We start from the raw sequence: 17,788 nt of genomic DNA on the forward strand, positions 1-17,788 counted from the left end.
CTAATCGGCAAGTTTCTTTGCACAACAAGGAATTTGACTTTGCTCCCACTTTGCTCTCAATGAATATTTTTAGGTGCAACATAGAAAAGAAAGTAAATAAAAGTATTTTTTCATGTAAATATCACTATGAGCATTTTCAATAAAAAAAAGTAGGACATAGTCGGACTAGTGCTAATAAGTGTAATAACTTATTAGTGTTATAACCTGGCACTATACAATTATTTTAAGACCAGGAATTTTGCACCTCACCTGCACATATGATTTGCTCCAGTACAGCACATCATTTACTAAGCAAATAGCACTAATGAAATACCAACACAATTATGTCCATTATGTTCAGTAGACGTAAGCATTTACACTGTTTCTGATTCAGATAGTAGTGGCCCTCGCCTTATTTTCTGTAATCTGCAGCGGATGTGATGCGAACACAACAGGAAAAAATGTTTCCTGACAATTAAGATATGAAGACAGAAAACTGCCAGAGCAGTAGCTTACCTGCATTCAGTATCATTCTCCACTTGTCCCTCAGTATGTATGCTCACCGGTTTGTGAGACCTTCATGAATCCTTTTAACGAGCAACTCCAGACTATAAGAAAAGGTAGAATTATTCATAATCTTAGATATTTCATTCAAACAACATGAAAATCTAAATTACACGCAGTCTATACAAAAATGTAATGGAATACCAATGAAAATATTAGTTGTTTTTTTTTCTCTTCCTGCTGTCTGTGAAGGCGGACGCTTTTCTTCCTCCTCTCCCTTCCCCTTATCTCAGTCTTCTAATTGATAAAATTTTATCAACTAGAAGACTGAACCAAGGAGAGCCATTGTGCCCCGGCGGGACATTTGCAACTGGACACACTGAGGGAGGAGGATCACGTCTCTGTCCATTTCGTCAGCCGAGGATGTTGAAAATGCGTTCAAAATTGGATTTGTGATAACAGGATTTCTGCTTTTTGGAGCTGCCGGTTACCTGGAGTATTGAGACATTCTGAAAACGTGTGCAGCTGTTTCGGCCCATTTCAAGCCTGAACTATGTGAGGGACATGTCCCCTACCAGCACTCAGCTTAAACTGCTGTGTAAGCAGAACCGCAGGGCAGCTGCAGTCCATGAGCTCACTGGCAGGATGGAATAGATCTGGGAGAAGTTGGAAGCTGGATTCTGGCAGAATGACCAAAAATTTGGCTGTTTGGAATTGCCATTGAGAAGATCCAGGAAGACTTTAAGGCAAAAAAAAAAAGAGTCTGTCTGCTCGAAAACAAATGCTACTATCCAAATGGGCTCCCTTGCAATCTTATTTTCTCCTGGATGTTATGTTAACAAGATGCTCTGTGACGTCTATGACCTGGAACAGAGCGCTGCTGAACTGCCTGATAACGTCCCGTCACTATCAATGACTTTGGCTGCGAGGGCTATCTACCACAGTTCACAGACTAGCACTAACACACACACACACATGATTACACTAACACACACACAAAGCGTGCTGCTTTCTGTTTTAGCTGTAGTGTCATAAAGGTCAGATCAGAGACCTTAAGTTGTAGCTTTGTAGATTTACTTACTTATTTTTATTACAATGAAACAAAAAGAACTCTAGTTAATTGCAGCTCTTAGAAAAGTTGAACAAAACTACAGATCAGAAACCTTCCCAGTTTATTTCTTACTATTTTTAGAAAAAAAAATCATTATGAAGCTTGTTCCAGTAAAACTATAAAAGTCTAGTCAAGGTTTTAATCAGCTTATTCTTATTATAAGGAAACAAAATACGTTATTCTAGCTGTAACTTTAGAAAAGATGGATAAAATTACTTTAGATCAGAAACCCCCACAGATGTACCCAGTTTATTTCTTATTATTATTAGAAACAATAAAGTACAGTGACTTTATGCTTTCTGTATGTTTGTTAATGTATAAATAGAAACAATTAAGCTTGAATGTTAGTGATTAAGCTCGGTCCAGTGAAACTAGTCTAATCAAGGATTTACTTAGGTTATTTCTTTGTTCTTTTCCTTTATAATATTCCCTCCTTCATATTCAGCACTTTCAATCGCCTTGTTACTGAAAGTGCTATGTACATACATTTGCCTTTCTTTACCTACAGGAGCAAGGAGTAATAAGGGTAGGGCTGTTTTTCAGAAAAATGGGCTTTGCCCCTTATTTCCAGGGGAAATTATCTCTTAACGCTTCAACATATCAAGAACTTTTGGACAATTTCATGGTTCCAGCTTTGTGAGAACAGTTTGATGCCGTGGCATGCCTGTGCACAAGTGCTTAAATCAAGGTCCTTAAAGACATTGTTGAGGGAGTTTGTTGTGGATGAACTTGATGGGTGTGCACCAAGAATTGATCTCAATTTAACATAATACCTTAGCGAGACTTTTCTAGCCCAAAATCAGTGCCTGACCTCAGAAATGCACTTCTGAATGAATGGTCAACATTTCCAATAAACATACTCTTAATTCATGTGGAAAGCCTTCCCAGAAATGCTTTCCACATGAATTTCTTCCATAAAGGGGTGGACCAACACCCTATTAAATCCTGTGTATTGGGACTGGGTTGCCTCTTTCAATCATGTGTGTGTGTGTGTGGAGGCAGACAAGAAAATACTCTTGGCAATAAAGCTTACGTGCAAATTATAGCCGGGCCAAGAGTGCTTCCAGCAATTTGCTGCATTATCTTTAAACAGGAAGCAAATGTGTACCAATTACGTCTCACAAACAGCCCTTTTCTTTAAGAGTTTGATCAAATCTACTTTAGCAGTCATTTCTATGAATACTTATAAATACACCGACCATCCCTCTATGTTTTACTTTAGTTGAACACAGGAACAGTGTAAAAATACATTATTATTATATATTATTATAATACTGTAGAAATACATTATTTGTTGTGCAGCATGATGTGTATTTCTCTCGTTGTGAATTAGATAGATGTGCATCTAATTTTCCCATTTAAATGGGCACAAAACTTGTTTTTGTCCTTTTAGTGTATTTATATCAAATTATTAAAAACCGAATCAGTAAAAACTGAACTGAACCTATTGAACTGAAAAAGGTTATTTATTATACCCAGCAAAAAAAATGTAACTAAATGTAGTGTTGTGATGAAATAAAAACCCTTTCCTGCTGATCTTGAAATCTTTATTCTTTCCCTGAATAAGAATCTCGCTGCTAAACGTTGCCAACGGGTGTAAAATCACTGACATGGAGACGTCCAAAACAGACTTTTGGGTTTGCAAAAGTCTGAAACGAAGAACTATGCTTCATTTCAGTGTTTCACGTGTTTCTAAACTGTATTATCTGACATCCGAGACATATCTGGGGTTTACGGATGCAAAAATCTGAGTAAATGATGCAGATGAGTTAAGCAGCAGACAGTACTGTCATTAAACTCTGCTGCTAGACGAACTCAAATGTCACTCACGCAGAGTCAATTTCCACTCATTTGACAGTAATCACTGAAAAACAGAATAAGTGTTTCATTTGTCATTTTCACTCTCTCTCCACTTTATCCTTGTCATGCCTTTCTCTCCTTTCTGTGTCTTATTCGTGTATTCCCAGAGTAATTGATATGATATGAGCTCTGGCAAGTGTAATCTTCATTTAATTAAGACGTGCTGAAAACATCACTTTCAGACTGACTTAAGACTTCCTGGCTTTCATTTTTCTTGCCCTCTCTTATCCTTTTCCCATGATCAACACTTTTCTTTCTCCTTGTCTCCTCTAACTTTGCCATCATTGTTCGCATTATCTCAGCTCTTTCCTTTAACTCTTCCCAACCCGACCTTCATCTATAATCTGCTCTGACTCCTTCTTGTTTTTTTTTTTCTTTCTTCTGCTTCTTTTGTCTGTCCTTTATCTCACGCTGCAGTCTCAGCGCCACGAAGAGGAGAAGCGAGCACTCAGCCGGGAAATCATTGTTCTCAACAACCACCTCATGGAGGCAAAGATCACCATCAACAAACTCCGAGAGGACAACGTGAGTAAGCTCCATGCAGCTTTTCCGAAACTGATTTGCACAGCTCGGAAGTTTCTAAATGACGGAGCATCCCTGAATGACGTTTTCCTGCGGTGCCAGAAAATGAAAAAGCAGCCAGGAGCATTTTCGGGAGGAAAGATCTGCAGCTCGGGGACGTTTGCTGTCTTTGCTTGGTCAGTGATTTTTCCTCGATGGTCCCAGAAACAGTGTTTGGAATCGGAAGCTGAAATGACAACTCTTCAAAAAGCTGCTTCCTCCCGTCACACTGGCAGCCCACTCTATTGATGCACTCTTGCTTTAAGTCATACCCACTGTGTTCCTGCAACATTCTGGATATTTGTGCTTCAAGGTGCCACAGCAGATAGCGGAATTAACTCTAAGCCACTGGGTGTTTTATGGTGATTATACAGAAATCAATGAGCTTCCTCGGGGTGGGGAGAGGCAGGAGCCGTGGCTGCGTGATTCTGAGCTCAAGGGCACATGGCAATCTAGAGCCTCGCTTTCTTTGAAGTGATTTTACTGGCTTTCTGTGTGGAGCGTCTAAGTTAGGTTGGGTCTTTTCTCTCCCCCTCTCTTCTCTGTGGCCCTTATTAGCACTTCTGAGGTACATAGCACTTTGCCAATTCCTCTCAATCCATCTGAGCCAGCAGTTAGGCAGACATTTCCTCCAGAGAGCGAGCCCAGAATGTTCTCTGTTGAACACAGAGACAGGCAGATGTACAATGCTGGGGGAAAAAAAAAGTTGCTTCTTCACAGATGGCTTCTGTTTTTAGTTACTTTGTCGAATCCTAAATGTTTCAGATCATCCAAAACATTAAGATACGAGACAAAGAAAACTTGCAGTGTTCCAATGAAAAACAAGCATATTCAAACCAATCAGGTCGAGGCTGAGTATAATTTCCCAAATCAGATTCAGGCCTGATTGTTACCAGACCAGAAATCACTTAAACATAACCTGTTTGACAACATGAAGTTTAAAAATATCAAAAAGTAGCAAATCATACTACAATCTAAAGAAACTCCAGAAAGTTGTGATGTAAAGTCATTAATGCTGTCAGTATAAGTCTCTGGAGCTTCAGGGAACGACAGGAAATACAGTTATCCACAAATGGAGAAAACAATTTCAATTCAATCCAATTTTATTTATATAGCGATAATTCATGATACACGTCATCTCAAAGCACTTTCCAAAGTCAGATTCCATCAGATCCTCCAGGTTGGTGAGAAAGTTTCCTCTCTAAGGAAACCCAGCAGGTTGCATCAAGTCTCTCCAAGCAGCATTCACTCCTCCTGAAAGAGCGTAGAGCCACAGTGGACAGTCGTCTGCATTGTTGATGGCTTTGCAGCAATCCCTCATACTGAGCATGCATGAAGCGACAGTGGAGAGGAAAACTCCCCTTTAACAGGGAGGAGAACCTCCAGCAGAACCAGAACCAGGCTCAGTGTGAACGCTCATCTGCCTCCACCCACTGGGGCTTAGAGAAGACAGAGCAGAGACACAGAAAGCACAGACGCTCACATTGACCCAGGAGTACTTTCTATGGTAGATGGTAATAGTGGATGATCTGCCTCCCCTGATGATGTCACAGCTAACAGAACGCCAGACCAGGTGTACCTTCTATGAGGAGAAAAATGACAGAGAACAAAAAGTTAAAAAATGAATTGACGACAAGCAATGCAGATTGGAGAGCAGTAGGAGAAATCAGCAGAGTGAGAGAATTAGACCCTGATGTCCTCCAGCAGCCTAAGCCTATAGCAGCATAACTATAGAGGTAGCTCAGGGTAACATGAGCCACTCTGACTAGAAGCTTTGTCACAAAGGAAAGTTTTAAGATTAGTCCTAAAAGTAGACGGGGTGTCTGCCTCACGGACCAAAACTGGGAGTTGGTTCCACAGGAGAGGAGCCTGATAGCTAAAGGATCTGGCTTCCAAACAAGAGGGGCTTACTAAAAATACTCCAAAAACACATCAGCAGCTCATCGAACAGGTTATACAAATAAGCCAGAGCAGCACCAGAGTTACTGTAGACCTCATTTGTATCATTTATAGCTGATGTTCATGGTTGAACCATACGAGGGGGGAAATATTTATAAAAATGGTATCCATGGGAGAGTTTTAAGGTGAAATCCCAAGCTTTTCTCCTTCAGGACTGAGACTACTAACTACAACTTTAACTAAAGATCCTGAAGGAGAACCTCCAGTCATCATAACCTTAAACTCTCGCTCACCTGTGGGACAATGAGCTAAAGCCCACAAGCAAGTCCACCTTTAAATGGCTCAGAAACAAGAAACTAATGAGGGTTTTGGAGTGGTCTAGTCAATATCTGAAGTTAAATCTGACCAAGATACTGTGGCAAGACTCTCCACTGTGGTTGAATTAAGACAAATCTGCAAAGAAGATCTGGCCAAAATTCCTCATCAAAGCATTAAGTAAAAGACTCATGGACTAAGGTGGCCCAACCACTTATTAGCTTTAGGGGGCAATTATTATTTCACAATACTTCTTTCCCTTAATGATATCATAATTTGAAAGGTGCTGGTTTTATTAATCAAGGTCATCTTTGATATTTAAATCAGTGTCATGATCTGAAACATTAAAATTACAAAGAGAAGAATCTTTTGAGCTGACAGACACTATTTATGAGGACCATAAATGCACCAGAATTAATATAATCTATTATTTTTGTAATAATCTCCTAAATGGAGTCTTAGCTATTCTGTTGTTCAGGCAAAACCTTGCATATAAATGTCCAATTCTTAAAAGCAATGCATGTTTTTCTGAAGAAAAAGCTATCACACAAGTAAGACCCCCAAAGTTTCAGGCATAAATTTAAATTATTCAAATTATTATGTACTTTAAATAACTTTAATGTTGACAATCCCACTAGTTTTACTGGTTATTTAAATAAAAACCAGTGTCGTAGCTTTATTTTTCAGGTTAATCAATTTTCTCTATTTCTAGGGAGTTAAAAACTGCACTTGAGAAAAGAAGAGATTCAATATAATTTGGAGGATTTTTATCGAAATACTCAATATAGAAACAGTTTATTAAGATTGTAAAGGAAAAGTCACACCTTAGATTAGTTATCCTATGCAAAATTTAAATGTGTTAAAAAAAAAAAGTGCAGAAATAATATATGTGACGGAAAGGAAAGGAAAGGACTGTCCCTAATAAGGAGCTGGTTGCTGAGGCGGCTGAAGCTGTTTGATGTTTTGGTGAGAATCATTAGAACCGGTCTGTCACAAAGGCACGTGTTGCAAGAGCTGACCTTTTTAAAAGGACAAAATTAACAGAACCAGGAGAGAAAAAAGCTATGAAAGACCGACAGAGGCACACACATGAACAAAGGGCAAAATACCACATAGAGGGGCACTAAACCTTCATTATCCTATGTGAAATATTAATTAAAACCCGAAGAAAATTAAAAAAAAAAAATTCATGAGAGGGAGCACAGTAGAAGATATAGGTTTGCTCTTCCTCTCTTTTCTGGAGGGTACAGATAACTGAATTTGCTGCTTTTAAAGAGCTCTGACAAAAAGTAGCCCAGTCTGCATGGCATAGATAGGAAACATGTTAATAATAAAAACTTCAGTAATCGTTTTAACATCCTGCAAAGCTCTGATGTAAAACCAGCTGAGAAATATGACAACATAGCAATAACTCCACTGGTTTGAGCTATAACGTGTGTGCGTGTGTGTGTGTGTGTGTGTGTGTGCGTGTGTGTGTACTTTTACTTGTAGCTGAGTGAAACTTTTTGCTAACTATGTAAAATGAGAACTTTTTTTGGTCCTCACTTTTTTTCTGGTTTAAGACTGTCAATTAGGTTTAGGTTTTGGGTCACAGAAAGGATTGAAAATGAAGGGAAGTCGATGGTCCTAACTTTGTATTTTAAAGGATGTGTCATTAGAATATAGGCTGTAATGACAATAAAGATTATTATTAGAAGGACCATTAGTAGTTGTAATACTATTATTATAGCAATTTCAAACCTTTGATTAAAAAATATTGATATTGTTTAAAAATACCGCAGTACAACGGCACTATCTGGTGATGCTTTCACTTCCCTGCCACTCCAGCCTCCTCACTCACTTTTCTCAAGGCTTGCTCCTTTCGGGACTCGTCTCTGTGGTAATAATTGGTTGAGTTATGTAACTCAGGCCGACCGCAGACCACCACTATCAGCTTTTCTTCCATGTTGGAAAAAAACAGCTTTGTCTCCGCCGCAGTCCTTCACCCCACGTCACAACCTCATTCAGTCCCTGATTGGTTGTCACGAAGATTCAGCTTTTTCAACTCCACCAACTGTCGCTTCACGTCCATCGCAGGTGTCATGTCGCTCTGGCTTGGTTTTAATCACCAAAATCACACGTTTTGCGTGGCTAGAATTGCCCGTGTGGCTTTGCGTAGCGTCGCGTTGCTTCTGTGTGGCACCTGTCCACAGGAATATCGTGTAAATCTGTTGCCTGACACAGTGTGAACGCACCTTTACAGTTTTATGGTCTGGGTTGTTTCTCTAGCTTAATGTTGGCCTGCTTTAGCTGTTCCCAATCTAGTTTAGATGTGTGTCCAGAGTAACTATCAAATACGCCTCTTGCTGATTATTTATGACATTGAAAAAAAAGATTTAGGTAGGCCTTATTCTTTATTAATCTATCGATTTGTGGCAATACACCAATAGTTCAGTGAAGCGGACCCTCAGCATGATGCAATCGCTACCATGCTCAACAGTTGTTACGGCTTTCTTAGGTTTGAAAAACCTCAGCCATCTGTGAGTCGGAGGTGAACTTAAATAACTGGTTGGCATTCCTTTTCTTTTAATTATTCAACCAATAGTTTTCTCGGTGTTGCTTCAACAGTCCAGCTGTCGATTTAAACCAATCTTTAGATTTTACGTTGTTATCCATCTTCTTATTCCACCAACTTTTTGCGGTGTGCCAGAACCTCTGACAGGTTTTGCCTGGAAGAGGGAAACGACTCCTGGGGGTAGACTTTCCCATATCTAGAGAAACTGGGAGGTTTCTCTGCAGCTTTATCTAAACTATTAGTGGGGGTGTATGTATATATTTAAGCCTGTGTGATTCATTTCATTTGGTCTGAATTAGAGAAATATTTCAAAAGAAATTCTACCTTTGCAGCCAGTTTTGGGTTATGAAAACTCTGCAGTTGAGTTGTGAATGACAGAAACTGTTCAAACCAGGGGCGTCCAAAAGACTAGGTCGAAATATTCAGTGGCCTTTTGAAAAAAAACATGCAGACAAATTAAAATCTCAAACTATTCATTAAAAGCATAAACTATTTATCTTTTATTAAACACACATTATTTGCTTTCATTTTAATTTGAATATAAATAGGACCACACACACCCGTTGACTTTTACTCAAAAGCAGATTTGGCTGTGTCAAGCAAGAACGCAACAGTGACACATATTCTGCTCTTTATGGCTCTTTATGGCTTTTGTCCTTTTCATTAAACAGGGAAAACATGCAAGTTAATTTTGGTTTACAGATACTTTTCTACAGAAATCAGACTACTGTATCTTTTTTGCTGAAATCTTGTGTATTTAATTCATTGTTGAACAGGTAAAAACATTTATAATAAATCAAAATAATGATATTTGTGGCACAACACTGCTTTTAAAATGTATAGTTTTAGACCTGTGGCAAACAGTTGGGACACTGCATGCATAATTAATAGGTTTAAATATATATAATGTTCATGATCACGGTGGCTGTATGTAAACTTCTGGTTTGCATTATACACTAAAGACAAAGTTACAGATTTCTAATCTTTAAATCCTTGTTGCTGTCGCTTATTAAGCCTGCCTTCCGAAATGTTACCATGTGCTAACATGCAGTGCATTGCTGCATTTTTAAACCTGGATTCCCCAATAAAGCCCAATTAAAGGAAGAAAATGTTGCAGATCCTACCTGGGGGATGTTAAAACCTCACGGGACTCCACAAAGCAATCAACTGTCAGAATCAGGTTTTTTTTTTTTTGCAGTGATTGAGGATAATCTTTGTGTCTCTTACAGGACCTGTACAGGAAAGACTGCAACCTGGCAGCCCATCTGCTGCAATGCTCCAAGTCTCACTACAGAGCACACAAGTTGTCTGAGGTGAGCTTCTACCAAACACACGCAATTAATACGCAGCAAGACGACGCTGCCGGGCCTTAATGCGAACTATGAAAAAAAAAGTTCTTAAAACATCACAAAATGCTCTTTGTGTCAATCACCAGCTCCTAATTGGTGCGCAGATCAGTCTGAAGTTGTTTCTGTGCAACTCTTGTGATGAAGAGAGCGTGTTGCTGTGCCAAATTGAAACCTTGATGAGTGAATCTCACGACGAGAGCGAGCCACGGTGCTCATGGCCTCTTCAGTCAGACTGATGAAGGTCTGCTGTCTGAAGTGGCGTCTGTCTACAGCCCGCCTGTGCAGCGTGAGTGAGCAGATTAGGAGACGGCACCTGATGCAGAAAGACATTAAAAAAAAAAGACACTTAGAAGCAAGAAAGAAGGCTGATAACTCTCTGTAGCTTTGCATGCGACATAATTTTGACCATTTATTTAAGATAAACTCGCTGAGAAAAACAAACATAAAGAATATTTGCAACAAAAAAAAGCGCTTTAAACACGTGTTTGATATTCGTCCACAAAGTAACATACAATATGCTGGGTGGGATGAAGATGTTCATCTTTTAGGGATGAATTGATGCTGTTATTACCACCATGACCCACTGAGCTATATAATACACCGGAGTGCTGATTTTGCCGAAAAACTGAAGTCACTGGCCGCCATCTTGCTACTCCCTACTCTCACATAATCCCATAGGATTTGGTTGCAACAACAAGCAGTTTTCTGGCTGTGTGAAAACGTTTCACAGGTAATTCTACAGTCAGTGGATGTACTAACACTATCAACTACTAGGAAATGATGTGCTGAAATATTTTACGTGTTATTCATATTAAATATATCTATATGTATATATGTATATATATATATATATATATACACAAATATATGTAAATATATGTTTTTGTATATTGTTATTTATATATGTATAAATGTTAAACATATATATTTAAATGAATAAAATGCAAAGTATTTCAGCACATGACTTTCTCAGTACTTTATATTTTTAGAACATAACATAAAACTATATGGCATTTGACATTTTAAAAGTCTTAAGCCCCCCCTGAACATGAGAAAATCCTCGTTATTCGATGCTGTAGCGCACATATTCCCTAGTTACTGGGGGGAAATAGGGAGTACCAATATGGCGGCTGGTGGCTTCAAAGCGACTCGTTCAAAAAGACGGTGATTAGCACTCCAGTGTATTATATAGCTCAGTGCCATGACCCAGTCCGCTGGGAACAATAAGTAGCCGTGAGAGCAATAATGATCAGTCGCTAGCCTGATGCTCCTTCTTTACACGTGAGCGACCAGCTTTGGCTGTCACTGTTAAACCTGTTGCTCCGCTATGCGAAGGAAAAGCTTATAAGGCTGAGTTTACCTCTGCAGATTGAAACGCTCCAGGACCTAAACAGCTGCTACTCACCTCTGCATATTAGAGACATCCACGGTCTTCAGTTTAATTGGATAATCAGTTTAACTACTGTTTAGTTACAGCTTTAATTAAAAAAATAGCAAACTAGATGCTTCGGTTTTATGGTTGCCTGTTTTATTCCACTTGGACTTACGCTGCAAAACTTTGAGATTGCTCATTAAGATGTGAATTAGATAGGCGCTAATGCTGAGTTAGCTCACTCGCAGTACAAACTCTACATTATCATACGGCGCTCGCTCAAAGCCTCACCTACTTTCCATCTCTGTTCCCTGCGGGAGACTCAATAGCTGCTAAAAATAGCTCTAACTTTAAACATGCAGCTTATTTTATGCCAGCACAAGCCTCTGTTTCTTAACAAAGCTAAGGAAGACAGTTTCTTTATGCCCAGCTGGAGACCTAGACCACTGTTTTAATTTGAATATGTGTCTGTCCCCGTGGAACTGATATCTGAGAGTTTTTTTTGTGCGTGTTTGATGGTAGAAGAAAGATAGAGATGGTGAGAGAATACAGAGGAGGGGGACAGAGGGCGATTTAGTTGAGAAGGCTGTGAAGCTAGAGAGAAAAGATGAAAGGAGAATAAAAGAGGGGAGGAAGAAAGAAGCTGGTGTGGCAGCAAAAGTTTCTGATGACCCTGATCAATTTATTGGCTAAAATGAACCCGTCTGTAATTAGGAGGAGTAGCTTTCCTCAACACAGTTAATTCAGAGAAAGAAAATATCTCTTTTTTTCTCCTGAGGACAGACGGAGAGAGAACAAGACAGTTCAGAGAGCAACTATTTTAAATTCTTTATGTATTTGGAATATATTTTTTAACTGAAACATAAATACCACACATAGTACAAGCAAAAAAAAAGTGAAATGCAGTACGTACAAGTTTGTGGAAGACAGATTTAATTCCTTAACCTTGGAGACTACCTGAGCACGTCTAATAATTTTTTTATTTTTTTTTAAACACTGGTGTGAAACAAAGTTTTAACGTTTCAGTTTCATCATATATCTGCCATGTTTTCTGGCTTCTTTTTCTCCAGCTGCCGCTGGATTTCCAGGAGCGCATCAGCTCCTACATGGAGAAACATTGCCGAGGTAGAGGAGCCACCATAGCGATGTGCCAGCCCAATTACCCCGAGGAAGTGCCCACAGCTGTAATCGCCAAGGTTCTGGAAAAGCTTGAACCCGGCAGCGATTCCCCTATTACGTGCTCATCGAGCTCCCACGTTCAGGATGGAGACTTTCTAATAGGAACAGGAAGCAGCGATCACCTGAACCGCCGGATTTCCTACAAGACGTCGGACCTGTACTGCAGTGACACGGCCCTTTATTGTCCGGAGCGCTGGCAGGACACGGAGCGCAGGCAGAGTGTCGACCTCCACGGCACCGGCCTGCTTCAGCTGCATGCCCAGACCTCCTTGGAGAGCAACCCAGACGATGATCCTTTCCAGTCTGGCAGTTTCTCCCACCACGACGCCCCGTCTTTCCACCACCACGATGACTTTGGCACTGGCAGCTTCCCTGCCTCTAGCTCGTACTCCAGCTTCAGCCTCGCATCCGATGAGAAGGGAGCGGTTAGCGGCGGCGGCGGGCGCACCTCCAGCACCGCTCTATCCTCTTCGCACCAGGGTCTTTATATGGACTGGCGCGATGGTGCAAGCGGGGACTATGAGCACAAGGGCTTGTCTTCATACGACAAAGAAGTTCCCAGCTTCTCCAAGTCACACAGCGTACAGCGTATAGTGGCCAATAGGAGCCCCCAGAAGGGAACTTCCCCATCATACACAAGGACAGCTTCGTGTTTCAGCGAACCGTACCACTCGAGCTCGCCTCGCCTCGCCTCCTCCCACAGCATGGGCTCAACAACAGGTCTGGGCCAGGCCCAAGGCGGAGTGGACAGCCGGAGTGACGTGCAGGCCCCTGAGGACGACCTGAGTGTCCGCTGGAAGCAGCTCAGCGTGGAGGATATCCACACGTTCGCATCCTATCGCAACATCCCAGGGCGGATCTCGCCGTACAGCTTCTCCGAGCGACAGTTTGCCATGGGCCCCTCCGGCAAACTCAAAGAGTCTCTATACAGCAGTTTCCAAGAAGGAGACGACGTCTTCCACGGCCACGCGCTGGACCACTGTTTCTCCGTCGGGTCCCCGTCACCCAGCCACAACCCCAAACACAAGGAGCACCGCAAGTCGGAGAAAACCTCCGCGTTGTACCGAGCCAAGGATGACAGCCAAGACTCAGAGTGCAGTCTGTTCCTTTCAGGGAGCTCTAAAGACAGGGAAGGCAGCGGGGGCGCCGCAACGGCCAACAGCGCCAAGAAGGACTACGTGAACCTGAGCGTGGACAGCTCGGCGGAGTCCTTGCACCACAGCTCGCTGGAGGCCTCGAGCCTTCAGCACTACCCGGCCCCGAGGCCGACCATTCGTCCCCGGCCGAGTTCCAGCTCCGCCGTCAGCGTGGGCCCCGCACTCCCAAAGAAGACCTCTCCAAGATACAAAAAATTTGGGAGCACGGGACTGACGAGGAAGGACAGTTTGACTAAGGCACAGCTGTACGGTACGCTCTTGAACTGAGCGCAGACGGCTTCAGTTTATGCATGCCGATGATGATGATGAGTCCAATCTGTACTGCCATGTATGTCTCCCCCCGAAGCAAACACATTCTTGTGATATAGGGTGTTAAGCACTGAGCTATATAATACACTGGAGTACTAATCACCGTCTGTTTGAACGAGTCACTTTGAAGCCACCAGCCGCCATATTGGTACTCCCTATTTCCCCTCAGTAACTAGGGAATATGTGCGCTACAGCATCGAATAACGAGGATTTTCTCATGTTCAGGGGGGGCTTAAGACTTTTAAAATGTCAAATGCCATATAGTTTTATGTTATGTTCTAAAACTATCAAGTACTGAGAAAGTCATGTGCTGAAATATTTTGCATTTTATTCATTTAAATATATATGTTTAACATTTATAAATATATAAATAACAATATACAAAAACATATATTTACATATGTGTATACATATATATACATATACATATACACATACTTATATATACATATATATCTATTTAATATGAATAACATAAGCTGTTGTCCCATTTTTGTATCTTAGCCAAGGCACGCTTCATGCAGTCTGTGACATGTTTTATATTGTGCATCTTGGTACACTGTAGCAACCTGATACCAGCTGTAAAGAAGGTTTTACTGATTGCTTTTCCAGCAACGGGAATATTAATCAGCACCACTAGTATGCTGTTTGCACTGCAAGCAAATCATCTACTGCTGTTTGAAGGGCATAAGTCGTCAACATTATCATCCAAAACTTAAATTAAAACACTCAAACTCTGGCACAAGTCAGATGTGCTTAGTAATGTCTGCTCTGGTTTCAACCAGCATTGTTACTCTAGTGTGCACAGGCATGGGTCAGCACGCAGTAATTGTGCAAGTCTCACTTTTCTCCACATAAATGGTGTTTTACTCGGGAGTGTTTAACTGCACTTCGGTAATGTAGCTCCACTTCAGGCTAATGCTACACACACGGTGGTTGAACGCAGCTCCAGATGAGAAATCCACTGACTCCTAGAGTTGGCTCCGACACAGAAGGTGCTGAAGCTTATTATAGCACCTAAACAAGGAGGATAGTTTGGACAGAACCGTTGCTGACTTCACATGATCAGAAGACATCTACAGAGGTTTTTTTAGTAAAAGAGGGCACATAAAAAGTACAAAAATGCTGTGAAGGAAAGCATTTTCTTACCTGAGTGACTTTATGCTCACAAACAACCTACACAGTGACCTCAGTGGTCGGGGTGGCCTTGTTCCCCAACAGGGACACTATTTTTCATGGGTGAAGAGAAATCCACGATCTTCAACTGGTTTCTCACTTATCTTTGTGTTAAAGTCCTCAGTCCATCCTTTTTTTCTGTTGATAATAAATGGCCACATAGCTACTCCCATTAAAATGTTATGTATGCCACAATAAATGATTCTCTACCTGTTTTTAACAGTTGTGGCTACAAATGACTTTTTTGTTGCAAAGAACTGCTTACAGAATTACTCATTCACTTTTTAAAAAAAACGATGGACTGATTGGGATTTATTTACGTTTCATCCTTTACAGCTTTCATGACAGAATATATATTTGCCTTTTAAATACCATTAGTGATGATAATGGTCAACATGTGTTATGGAGTGTCCTATTTACTCATGTTAGGGAGAGATTTATAGCGTGTTGTAGATTGTGCTGACTGCAAGCTGTTAAAAAAAATCTTAATTTAGTCATAAACGGAAAGAAATATGCATGTTTCATTATACAAATACAAAAACTGAATCATTTTACACAGGCACATTATCTGAAAGTATAATGTACAATGAGGGTCTATTTTTTACCAGTTTTTTTTAAATGGAACATTGTAATAATTAGCTTTATTTGCCATTTATTATTTTATACATAGATAAACTCATTCTTCTTCAAGCTACATTTAGAAGTTGACAAGAAACTTGAACACACTATTCTCTTATATGTAAACATGTAGATGATAGAATAAAAGAAAGCTAAAATTGCACAAGTGAAACAATGTATCCTCTCATTAGAAATAACCAGATAGTGCAGTTGAAACAAGAAAATTAACTAAACTGTGGATAAAATTATAAACTTTTTACTTGCGCGCTGTTTGACACCAAATCTAATAAGACAAAACCTTTCCTGTTTTGGGTCAGTTAGGATTACCAGTTACGTCTATTTCCTAAACATTAATTCCTTAGAGACTTCTGTAGTAGGTTCTTGAAATTTAGCGGTTTGCTTACATTTCCTGAAATTCAACAACATAGAGAGGATTTTTGGTGATCTGGACTGACCTAAAACAGTAAAAGTTTGGTCTGACTTAAAGCCAGACAGCGAGAATTAAAAATGTTGTGTATAAATATCTGGTGTTAACTACCAAATGAACAGATAATAGCACAGTAGGAGCATAAATAGGAGTTTGATTTTATACAGCTGGAGTTTTTTTCATATTTTTGTATCAAAATCAAATGTATTGGGTGGCTGTACGGCACAGTAGTTAAACCAGGACACGTTGCCTTAACCCCGTTCTCTAGGTCAACAGAAGGGTTTCCTTTACAAACTCAATATGCTGTGTACATACTGTATGTTTGAGCTCCTCTGCCTCCATGTGAACACAATCTTTCTTACATTTCTTCCTGCCTGCTAGCGCACACAGGGCACATCTTTGAAGGATCAGACCTGCTTTGGTGGCTAGCAAATTTATTTGAAAGATTTGTTGTTTCCCTGTAACGAAATCAAATCCAACAAATGCGTCCAAATTTCTCCACAGCGCCTCTACGACACCGATGCCCACTGTTAGCCGAAGTAAAATGTGCAGCTGCATTTAGCCGAAGCTTCCCCCCCCCCCTGTCAAACAAATAATAGAGGAACTGGAAAAGGCTTGAAAAACACCGGGTTGAGTATTCAACTGTCCAGTCACTGTGTTGCTTTAAACCAGCATGCCCAGTTAGGCTATTTCAGAGAAAACACTGTGAAAAAAAAATATAAATATAGATGCATTATGTCCACATCAATAGATATATTGTCCCGTAGGCAGTGTTGTCCGAGACTCGAACTCGAGTCCGAGTCATTAGCTAAATTTAGAGACTCGTGACTTGACTTGGACTTGAGCACTGATGACTCGAACTTGGACTCGGACTCCTACATTCAGATCATTCTGACTCGGAAATTGAGAAAAAGACTCGATCATTAGGCTATAATTTTAATATGTCATTAGAATATTATTTGGTGTATGATTTTAATATCTAGTGCAATATCTATTTTAGTGCAATGGAATGTTACTGCTTCATGTCATACATCATGTCACGGCATGTTCCTACAACGAACTTGGATCAATAAGTGACTCGACTCGGACTTGACTCAGATTTTTTTTAATGACTTGGACTTGAACACTGGTGACTCGAACCTGGACTCGGACTCGAGGCATAGTGACTTGACTACAACACTGCCCGTAGGTGGCTGCAAAAATAAAATAAAAAATAGGAGGCCCTAAATATAACATGCCCTGTAGTATATTTTAAACGAAGCGCTGCAGACGGGTGGTTTTGCTTTCTGACTAAATTCAGACTCATAGTAAATTTTGTAAAAGGACAAGGTTGCACCATCCAAGCTGCCACCGTCTTCTTCCTCCGTCGGTCCAGGGAAGGCTAACGGACGCGTTGCTGTTAAGCGTTGTGACGGACA

At 40.5% G+C, this 17,788-nt stretch overlaps 1 protein-coding gene across 3 annotated transcripts in view; it reads left to right on the forward strand.

Annotated features, from left to right (window-relative positions):
* LOC105917206 (brain-enriched guanylate kinase-associated protein) overlaps positions 1-14,212 on the forward strand; it is a 66,923-nt gene extending 52,711 nt beyond the window's left edge. For all 3 annotated transcript variants that reach the window (XM_036150720.1, XM_036150719.1, XM_021310271.2), the window contains 3 exons: positions 3,872-3,979; positions 10,013-10,096; positions 12,575-14,212. In XM_036150720.1, the coding sequence (XP_036006613.1) occupies positions 3,872-3,979; positions 10,013-10,096; positions 12,575-14,107 (1,725 nt within the window). In that variant the 3' untranslated portion in view covers positions 14,108-14,212. The remainder of the gene's footprint in view (positions 1-3,871; positions 3,980-10,012; positions 10,097-12,574) is intronic.
* Positions 14,213-17,788: the final 3,576 nt, after the last annotated feature.

This window comes from Fundulus heteroclitus, chromosome 19 (genome assembly GCF_011125445.2).
Source record: "Fundulus heteroclitus isolate FHET01 chromosome 19, MU-UCD_Fhet_4.1, whole genome shotgun sequence".
NCBI classification, from domain to species: Eukaryota; Metazoa; Chordata; class Actinopteri; order Cyprinodontiformes; family Fundulidae; genus Fundulus; species Fundulus heteroclitus.